Source organism: Marmota marmota, unplaced genomic scaffold (assembly GCF_001458135.2).
Source record: "Marmota marmota marmota unplaced genomic scaffold, marMar, whole genome shotgun sequence".
NCBI classification, from domain to species: domain Eukaryota; kingdom Metazoa; phylum Chordata; class Mammalia; order Rodentia; family Sciuridae; genus Marmota; species Marmota marmota.
The window spans coordinates 52,911,747-52,922,344 of record NW_026000108.1 but is presented as its reverse complement, the minus strand read 5'-3'; the positions used below and the strand labels follow the sequence as shown (position 1 = coordinate 52,922,344).

The 10,598-nt window shown below is 33.8% G+C and overlaps 1 protein-coding gene across 1 annotated transcript; it reads left to right on the top strand.

Moving 5' to 3' along the window:
- Positions 1–650: 650 nt before the first annotated feature.
- Positions 651–9,147, top strand: LOC107139275 (UDP-glucuronosyltransferase 2B31-like). The gene is made up of 3 exons (XM_015482162.2): positions 651–780; positions 1,672–1,891; positions 8,665–9,147. Exons 2-3 carry the CDS (start codon positions 1,749–1,751, stop codon positions 8,942–8,944), a joined length of 423 nt encoding a protein of 140 aa, XP_015337648.1. The 5' UTR covers positions 651–780; positions 1,672–1,748; the 3' UTR covers positions 8,945–9,147.
- The last annotated feature ends 1,451 nt before the right edge of the window (positions 9,148–10,598 follow it).

Below are 10,598 nucleotides of genomic sequence, written 5' to 3'. Positions count from 1 at the left end.
AGTTCATGAAGATTGCTTTTAATTTCCAGAGTCAGCTCCTAGACATAAAAATATCTTGGATATATATAAGACTACCTTCAAGATTTGTACTGCATCATTAAATGATAACACACAGTTTTAAAACATTTAGCAACCCCACAATTTTGAACTTTATTTCAATATCCATGTAATTATTTTTAAGTTGCAAATGGGTTCTTCCTTTTAAAACTTAAAGAATTTCCAAATTCACCAATATTGATAGAAGTGTGGGTCAAGGTCCATAAGTACCAGTAAAAAGTTTCTTATAGGTAGGGTTTAATAAATTGACGTCAAATACAAGTTACATGTAATTCTTAGTTAGTATTCATTTATTTCTCACAGTAGCTGACTGCATTGGTTTGCTTTTATGTATAAAAAACAATGCAAACTGAAATAAGCATCTTAAACAATACATGTCCTGTCTAATCTATGTCACTCACAAGAAATAAACATAATGATATTAATTTGGAAAATGAAATCTAGGATAAAATTGCATAAAACAAAATAATTATGAAGTTGTAGTTTGTATTTTCATAATTCTCGTTACTTAAAATCGTACTTCTTTCCTTATGTGTTAAATGTTGAAGTAGATGATCTCTTAAATTTTTAGAATGCAAACATGCTATAACATTAAACTTTAAATCATAGAATAAGGCATATTCTTTACCAAACAGGTCATCTGGAGATATCAAGGCAAGAAGCCAGATAAATTAGGACCCAACACTCGAATATATAACTGGATCCCCCAGAATGACCTTCTTGGTAAGACTCTGAGATAAGTCCTAAAAGCATGAGTACCATCAATCTGGATGCTAAAAATTCAACAGGAAACATTTTATTCAATACTTGTTACTTAAAAAAAAATCAAAAACAATGTTCAACTTCTTTTTAATTATTTTCCAGGCCCAGGGATGGTTTGAAAAAACAAAGCACAAAGCTGCAATTTTAATATACACCATCATTATATACAGAATCCAAGTTATCTTTATTTCTGGTGCAATTACCTCTGAAAGAATTTGTCACTCAGTTCCTGGATTGTCTCTCTGTGTTTTTGTATGTCTTTCACTTATTCTTTCCTCTCCTGCAGGTGTATTTTAAATACCTTTCAAAATGGCATCCAGGATTTTTTTTTTATGGACAGTGACACTTTATTTTCTCTAGAAATTAATGCACAATCTTCAATATGAAGTGCAAACACATTTTTGTAATGAAGTGTAGGCTCTCTTTTCTCTGAATTCAGTACCATCACCATCCTATTCCCTGCTGCTTTGGACAAGCTGCATAGCAAACTTAGTGACTTCAGTTTTTTAATGAGATGATATGCTAACATGTCCTTCATGACTTTTTTTTTCATAAGTGCATATTGATTCTTTTACTAAAAAATATTCTATTTTTTCTACTTATTAATGTTTTATTCAATATTCAAGTCTCAAGTCATGTACTCTCTCTTTCATGTAGTTTTCGGTTAGCACTCTAGTGGACTAAGGTGCTTGTTCCTTTGAGATATGAAAACAATAATTAATGCAGGGTCATGTTTATAATAATTTGTCATCTAAAATACACACTGATCCCTTTAATGTCTTCTAATACACATGTCTCATGTTCTTTCTAAGATTTACATTAATAATTTTTATGACATTAAATCAATTCTAGGTCATCCAAAAACCAAAGCTTTTATAACTCATGGTGGAGCCAATGGCCTCTATGAGGGGATTTACCATGGGATCCCTATGGTGGGCATTCCTTTGTTTGCGGATCAAGCTGACAACATTGCTCATGTGAAGGCCAAGGGAGCAGCTCTTAGGTTGGAATACAGAACACTGACAAGTGCAGATCTTCTCAAGGCCTTGAGGATGGTCATTAATGACCCTTTGTGAGTATAACAACTTTGGCATTGGGTAGTATTCATAGAAGGATTGTCTTTTCATCAATGAGTATAAATTTTAGCCCATTTTGAGGAGGGTAATTTTTTCAATTAATTAATTTTTTTATATATGACAGCGGAATTCATTACAATTCTTATTACACATACATAGCACAACTTTTTATATCTCTGGTTGTATACATAGTGTATTCACACCAATTCATGTATTCATACCTGTACTTTGGATAATAATTATCATCACATTCCACCATCTGAATAACCCTATGCCTCCCTTTTCCCCTCCCATATTGTTTACTTTTCATCCTGTTGAAAATGATGTCCTCACATTGCAGGTTAAGAAGTTATAAGGGGTCTTATTAGGACGTAGTCCCTTTTAATTATGAACCATAAATATCCACTGAAATCTTATTTCATCCATATTCTCCTTGTCTTTTCAAATGTAAAAGAAAACAACTCTTCTCTTTTAAGTAACTATGAAATTTATTCTATTACAAGTGTAACATTTGAATGGTTTGATTGATACCCCATGGCCATTTTCTCTTAAACTTTATTTTATGGTTCATGGTTCAGATGATGAAACTAACTCCTTTCCACAGATGCTCTGATATATACAAAACTTATAGGTGATAGAATTACAGAGAGTGGAGATCTAGGGAAGTACTGGCTTACCCATGAGGATACTGAAGCATTGAACTGCCAGTTCCAATGCGAATATTACCTCAATAGGTTAAGAGGTACTTATGTCTGACTTATAGATCACAAAGTCTACAAGAACTGGTGAACTAGAAGACTGGAAATTAATTAAAACAATCAGCATACGACAAGTAACTTTATTTCAGAAATGTGAAACAGAGGTTTTACAAATGACATGTATTTAAAAGACGTGGGAAATGCCCAGTTCTGAGTGATATTTTGGAAGGGAGGCTGCTGTCTAATTAGTAAAATAAATTTTAGCACATATAACTGTGAAAAAAAATAAAGATTCAACCCATATTAAATCTATTTTCAACCAGTTTAACCATTACTATTTCACAGTTATATAAAACTTCAAATATCATAAGTATTTCAAAGTTGCATTGATCTTATAAATTACATATGTAAATGATTACTGCACCATTTCTACACATACACAAAATGTTTGCCATATTGAGCCATTTGCAATGAGGATTTAATTTTTAAATATTACAGGATCTTCACAAGAAAAGAATGATAAACTTATAGAAGAGATATGACAGTATCTTAAATCCATACTTAAAATTTCTGCAACCATAAATTATTTTACTCAAAAATTATTTCATCAGTATTAATATTTTCACAGATTTTAATGATGTATAACACACAATATACCATTTATATCTGAATTAAAAAGTGTGAATTAAAATTCAAATACATTTGATATTTCCATAGTTATAAAACTCTTAAATACTATAATTTTTGGAAATTTTATCACAACAAAGAAATGTGACAATGTATTGAAGTCATTTTTTATTGCCATCTAGACTAGGCAAACTCCATTTAATTTTTGTCTCTATACATCATCCTATTCTAAATATTTCACATAAAAAGATAATAAAAATTATTGTCTTTTTCAATGGTTTCATTCACTAGTGCTGTTAGTTTCATTATGCTTTGCCAAGGGTCAGCCTTTATTGTTTTTTATTGTAGAATAACATTGTGTGGTTGGAAATATTCAAAGTAATTTATCAATTCATCAGTTAATAAAGGTTTCTGTTTCCAATTTTGATTATTATGAACAATGTGTATAATTTGTATGAACATAAGTATTCATGTCTTCTGGTAATTTCTAGTTATAGAACTGTTAGATCATATGATAATTTTATATGTATTAAGATCTGCCAAACTATTTTTCAAAGTAGTTGCAAAAACTTTTGCAGCATAAAAGCAATATAAGAGAATTCCAATTTTCCATATCATTTTTAGCATTTATTAATACCTGTTTCTTTTATTGTAACTATCCTAGTAAGAAGGATTGTAGCTCACTGTGCTCTTGACTTGCATTACATGATAGCTAAGATCATCATTTTATGTGCTTTTTGGTCATTCACTTATCTTCATGAGAGAAATGTTAGTTCCAACCTCTTGCTAATTTTTATCAGGTTATTTATATTTTAATTATTGATTTTAATATTTCTCCATCTTTTATGGATATAAGTCTCATCAGGTATATGATTTGCAAATATTTTCCTAATATTCCATATGGTTGATTTTTTTTAACTTTGTGGTAATCTTAGAAGCACAATAAAATGTTCTTCATGATATTTGATAAAACAAAACTTCAATAATTAACCTTTTCCATGCTGCAAAAGGAAATTATATGAAGTATATAGTTTCAAGGTAGAATGACTGTCTTCAACTCAACTCTCATTTCTCCTAATGATAGTATTATTGTTTAAGAAAGGTATAACTTAATGGACAAGTTCAAAACTACATTTCCAAGAAAAAAATAGTAACACAATGAATAATAAAAATACTCTGAGAGAAATTAAGAAAGAATGGGAAAAGAGACATAAAACAATATATAAGCAAAAAAGAAAATACAGATTAAACCATCAGACTTAAATATGAATATATCAGTTTTATATTATGTCCTAAAAGACTTTTCATTTCCCTAACAATCTCTCCTCTTTCTCCCTTGATCCCTTTCCTCTTGTATAATAGTCTTCCTGTTACTTTTGTATCACCTACCCTGCCAGATTCCACATGTGTGGGGAAACATGAAATATTTGTATTTCGATTTTTTACTTACTTCACTTACTACTGAAATGTATACTTCCATCTGTCTTCCTACAAATGACATATTTCCTTCTTTATGGTTCAAAAATACTCTCTCTCTCTCTCTCTCTCTCTCTCTCTCTCTCTCTCTCCTGTGTGTGTGTGTGTGTGTGTGTGTGTGTGTGTGTGTGATATAACATTTTTTTTATCCATTCAGTTGTTGATATAAACCTGGGCTGGTTCTATAATTTGGCCACTGTAGATTGTACCATGACGACTGAAATATGCAGATATCTCTATAGTATGATAACTTTGTTTCCTTTTAGTATATACCCAGCAATGGTATATCTTCATTATTTGGTAGTTCTATGTTTAATTTTTTTGCAGGAATTTCACCCTAATTTCTATATTAGCTGCACTACTTCCAATTTTCACCAACAGTATATAAGTATTCCCTTTTCCCTGCAGCTTTGCCAACAATTATTTTATTTGGATTCCTGATGATAGTCATTCTGACTGGGCTGAGATGGAATCTCAGCATAGTTTTAATTTGCATTTTCTTGTTGGCTAAAATGTTGAAATGTCAAACGTTTTTAAATATATTGGGTTATAGTCAGAATTTTCCCCCTGTGGCCAAAATACCTGACAGGAATAATTTAAATTACAGAAAGAAAATTTTATTTTAGATCATAATTTTAGAGGTTCAGTTCACAATCAGCCAATTCGATTGCTCTGGGCCTAAGATGAGGTAGAAAATCACAGCAGAACATCACCACAGAGGAAAGCTACTCAGCTCATGGGAACCAGGAATCAGAGAGAGAGAGAGAGTGATAAGGATCCAGGGACAAATATAATGCCCAAGTTTACACCCCCAGTAATCTCCTTCTTCCAGCCACACCCTAGGAATAGTTACCACCAGGAATGCATTCACTTCCATTCAAATGAATTAATCTGCTGATGAGGCTGTAAATCTTATCATCTAATTATTTCACCTCTGAACATTTCTGCACTATCATATGAGCTATGCGGGGGGATATCTTATATTCAAACCATAACATGTCTGTTCAGTTCATTGGCCAATTTATTGATTGGTTTATTTGGAGAATATTTTGGTATTAAGCCTTAGAATTCCTTAAGTAGTTTGAATATTAATCCTGTCAGAAGAGGAGAGGGCAAAGTTTTTATCCTATTCTATAGGCTGCCTCTTCACTGTGGTGGTTGTTTTCTTTACTATGCAGAAGCATTTTAATTTGGTGAGTCACAATTTTTGATACTTCCTATAAGTTTCAGAAATATAGGAGTCCTGTTCAGGAAGTCATTGCCTGTGCCTATATCTTGAAGTGTTTCTTCATGTTGGTTCAAAGTTTAAGATCTTATACTCAGGTCATTGATCCATTTTGTGTTCATTCTTGTACAGGGTCAGAGTTAGGGATTAAGCTGCAGTCTTCTACATGTGGCTCACAGTTTTACCAGCACCATTTTTAGAAAAGGCTTTCTTTTCTCCAATGTGTATTTGGGGCACCTTTCTCAAGAATCAGATGGCTATAGCTGTATGGGTTTATTTCTTGGGCTTTTATTATATTTCACTGTTCTGTGACTCTTTTTATCCCACACTATTTTATTTTTGTTATTGTGGCTCTGTAGTCTATTTTAAAATTGGAAATGTGATAACTCCAGCATTTCTCCTTTTGTTCAGAATTTCTTTGGATATTTGGGGTCTTTGGGGCTTCCATATAAATTTTATGATTTTTATTTTAGTTCTGTGAAGAATTCCATTGGTATTTTGACAGGGATTTTATTAAATCTGTAGATTGGTTTCAGCCAAATGGCTATTTCAACAGTATTCTTTCTGCTGATTCATGACATTCCATCTCCTAGTATCTTCTTTCTTCAATATTCTATAAATTGTATTGTACAAAACTTACACTTCCTTGATTACATTTATTCCTACTGATTTTTCTTTGAAGGTATTGTTGAAAAATGATTTTCTGATTTCATTCTCACTGAGTTTTTTATTTGTATATTAAAAAAGCTATTGTGTTTTGTGTGGTGATTTGTATACTGTTACTTTTCTGAGTTTGTATTTCATTATGAGATTTAAGTCTTCTAGTTGATTCTTAAGGATCTTCTAAGTGGCATTACATATGACCTGCAAATCCTATAATATGATCCAATAGTGGGTACATAGGTATCCTTACTTCACCATCCCTGCAAGTTAATTTTGGTACTTCCAGGTGATCACTTAGGATATGGTGTGTTTTTATTGTACTATTGGGGGCATATTTTAGAAAATGTAATGTATTTTATGTTATCAAGACATACATTTAAAACAACATAAAATAATAGAAGAAATGCCTATGACTGCTATGCTAATATGGCCAAGAAAAGTACCTCTGAGGAGTGACATGATAGCCAAGACCTTAGCCATGAGAAAGAAGCAAGACTGGGGGTAATGTATGAAAGGATGCTCAAGGAAAAGCAACATGAGATTATAAAGTAGGAAGGTGTCAAGGGAGAACACATTGGTGACACTGGGGAACAGGAAAAACACACATGTGCCTAAAACACTAAAAACTAGGAAAGGACCCACAATATGATTCACTTATCCCACTTCTCAGTATATATTCAAAAGATCTAAAATCAGTATACTATAGGAATTCAACTACATTGATATTTATAGTAGCACAGTTCACTGTAGCCAAGCTATGAAACCAATGTAGGTGCCCTTCAACAGATGAATGGATAAAGAAATTGTAGTGTATACACATAATGGAGTATTGGTCATAAAAGATGAAATTATAGCACTTGCCAGTAGATACGTAGAACTGGAGACTATCATGCCAAGTGAAACAAGCCTGTCTCAAAAAGCCAAAGGTCAAAATTTTCTCTCATATGAGCAAGTTAATCCAAAATAATGGGGTGCATCTGGGGAGAAAGGGAAAAAAGAAGAGAGAATTTTATCAAAAGAGAGGAAAGATCAATAGCGTGAACAAAGGATATTGAGGAGGAATAAGCAGGAACAGGAAAAGGGAAGAAGAGTGGAAAAAATCTGGCTAAACTTTATGTGTACATTTGTGGATATATCACAGTGAATCCCAATATCAATTATACGCAAAAAAAACACTAATTAAAAAAAGTATAAACAAATTTCAGAAAGATCAGTAGAGTAGAGAGAGTGAAGCAAAGGGAGGGTATGGGAAGACAGGAGTGCTAGGGGCTGAGTTAGAGCAAGTTATATTTCTTCCTTTTCCTGCTAAGGATAAAACAACCTGTTTACCATATGATCCCTGCTACACTGAAATCTTACACCTACTGAAACCCTTTTGTCTGTACTGCTATAACTAAAGCAAACCCAGGCTATTTCTATTGATACATATAACTAAAAAAAGTCAATAAAAATAAAACTAAAAGGACACATATGCCTAAACAGAATGAGTGAGAAAAAATGATATCAGAAATCATGGCCAGTGTCTAACCCATCAGAATCTACTCATACAAGAATAGACTTCAATTTTATTCTATTTATGATGAGAAGTCATATGAAGATTTTGAGCAGGATAGCTTCATAATTAGATGTGTATATTTTAATAATCCCAAACTGGTTACTGAGTGGAAAATACAGTAGAGGGTAAAAAAGAAAAGGAAATACAGAGAGAATAGTTAGGAAGCACTGCACACTATGATATGATTCCTCTTTGAAAGCTTCAAGGTGATCTTTTACAAATTATGTGCTTTCTCTCTCACTTATTGGACTCAGAATTGTTCATAACTATTTCCTCTGATGGAATGAATTTGACTCACTTTCTTGAAATTCCATGGGCACTTTTGAAATATCTATACATCAGAACATAAGTTAAAATCAGACATTAGATGGTGACAAAAGAAAAAAAACAAATCATATGCAGGGCAAGTCTTTGATAATTGTTTTAAATCATCCATATGGCACGTGTGAAAAACTTTCATTGACTTCATGTGCATAGACAGATTAACTTACTTTCAATTTTGATCCTTTTATATTTCACCTTTAGATATAAAGAGAATGCTATGAAGTTATCAAGAATTCACCGTGATCAGCCAGTGAAGCCTCTGGACCGAGCTGTCTTCTGGATTGAGTTTGTCATGCGCCACAAAGGAGCTAAACACCTCCGAGTGGCTGCCCATGACCTCTCCTGGTTCCAGTACTACTCTTTGGATGTGATTGGGTTCCTCCTGGTCTGTGTGGCAACTGTGATGTTCATCATCACTAAATGTTGTCTGTTTTGTTGCCAGATGTTTTCTAAAACTGGAAAGAAGAAAAAAAGGGAGTAATTTTATCTAGGCCTGGCTCCTCCTGTTGCTCCCATTAGAGGAGGTTATATGGCCAGATTCCTACCTATCCTAACAACTTTTCACAAATCACTTTGTCAAGTCAAATTTTATCTTCATGATATTCACTCCCTGTATAAGAGACAAAAATATTTCAGTTCAAGGAAAAATTATTTGAGAAAATAAAATTAAACCATATGGGTTTATATTGCCATTTGTTTCTGTTTTGTAGCTTTCACCTCTTTGAAGACAGAGTTCACAAATTAGAGTGTTGGGATTTGCCTTTCCATTGGTTTTCCAAGAAACTGGAAGTGATGCTTACCTTTCATTGTACATTGAGCCCCAGCATCCCTCTTTCCTGAAAGATGAAGAAAACAAAGTCATTTGTCAGTGGCTTTAGAAATGTAGTGATGCCTACCTGCTTTCTCTTATCAAATGGGAGTATGTGGGAAATATTTGGTTTCATGAGCTCATTAATTTTTGCTCTTAGCCCTTTAAAAATGTTCACCTAGATGTCCTCATTTTCATTCCTTCTTTTGGTGAATATATAAAATATCAATTTTTTGATTTTTGATTGAACAGAGCAGAAGGATCTGACTCTAACAAAGAAATAGCCTGCATTTGTTTTAGTTATAGCAGTATAGACAAAAGGGATTCCATATGTGTAAGATTTCAGTGTAGCAGGTGATCCTCTGGTCAACAGGTTGTTTTATGCTTAGCAGGTCACAGCCTTCTCTGCCCACTTCTGGGGAGCTGTTGTTTGATTAAGACTGTGAGCTAAGGCAGAGAACCAGCATGATCAGGGGTTTGGGAATTTCACACAGGAGTTCCCAGAAAAGCAGCTTCCCAGCCTTATGTTGGCTCAAACAAACCCATAATTCGTATATGGCTTCCAAAAATCTTTCAAAATTATGAAGTCATAGTGTTAACTGAGCTGGGAACTTCTGAGACACTGAGGCAATGCAAAGACCCCGTTCAAACCACGGTCTTTTGATCAGTTCAGAATAATTTCAGACATGTCACTCAGAGTAACAGGAATGAGTTTACTGAAGGGATATAGCAAAAGGGAAAGGGGGCACTCTCAAAGGAGAGAATTGTTCCTCTCAGAGAGGAAAAGGAAGACATGCCTCTCCTGCACTTGGGTTTCATTGGGAATCCCAGAGAAGTTTCCAGAGAGTTCTGCCCAGGTCCACATTTGGATTTTGACTGAGAGCAGGGTGACATCAGACTTTGAAGTACTGACTGTCATGGCAAGTCTAGGTCACTTTGGCCCATGCTGAGTAGTTCCAATTGGATTTTGTTGTTATTTTAGAACCTGGGACTGAACTCAGTGCACTTGACCACTGAGCCCATATCCCTAGCCCTATTTTGTATTTTATTTACAGGCAGGGTCTCACTGAGTGACTTAGGCCCTTGCTAAACTGCAAAGCCTGGTTTTGAACTCATGAGCCTTCTGTCTCTGCCTCCTGAGTCCCTGGCATTATAGGTGTGCAGCATTGTGCCCAGCTTCTAATTGGATTCTTAACCACACATTCTTACATATTTTACATTGAGGAAGAACTATTGTTATCTTCCAGAGTTTCAGGATCTTAAGACAAGTGTCTGTTGGGTTCCTCCCACTAACATTATCTTGAGTCTCCATTTTCCTGCAGTTAAC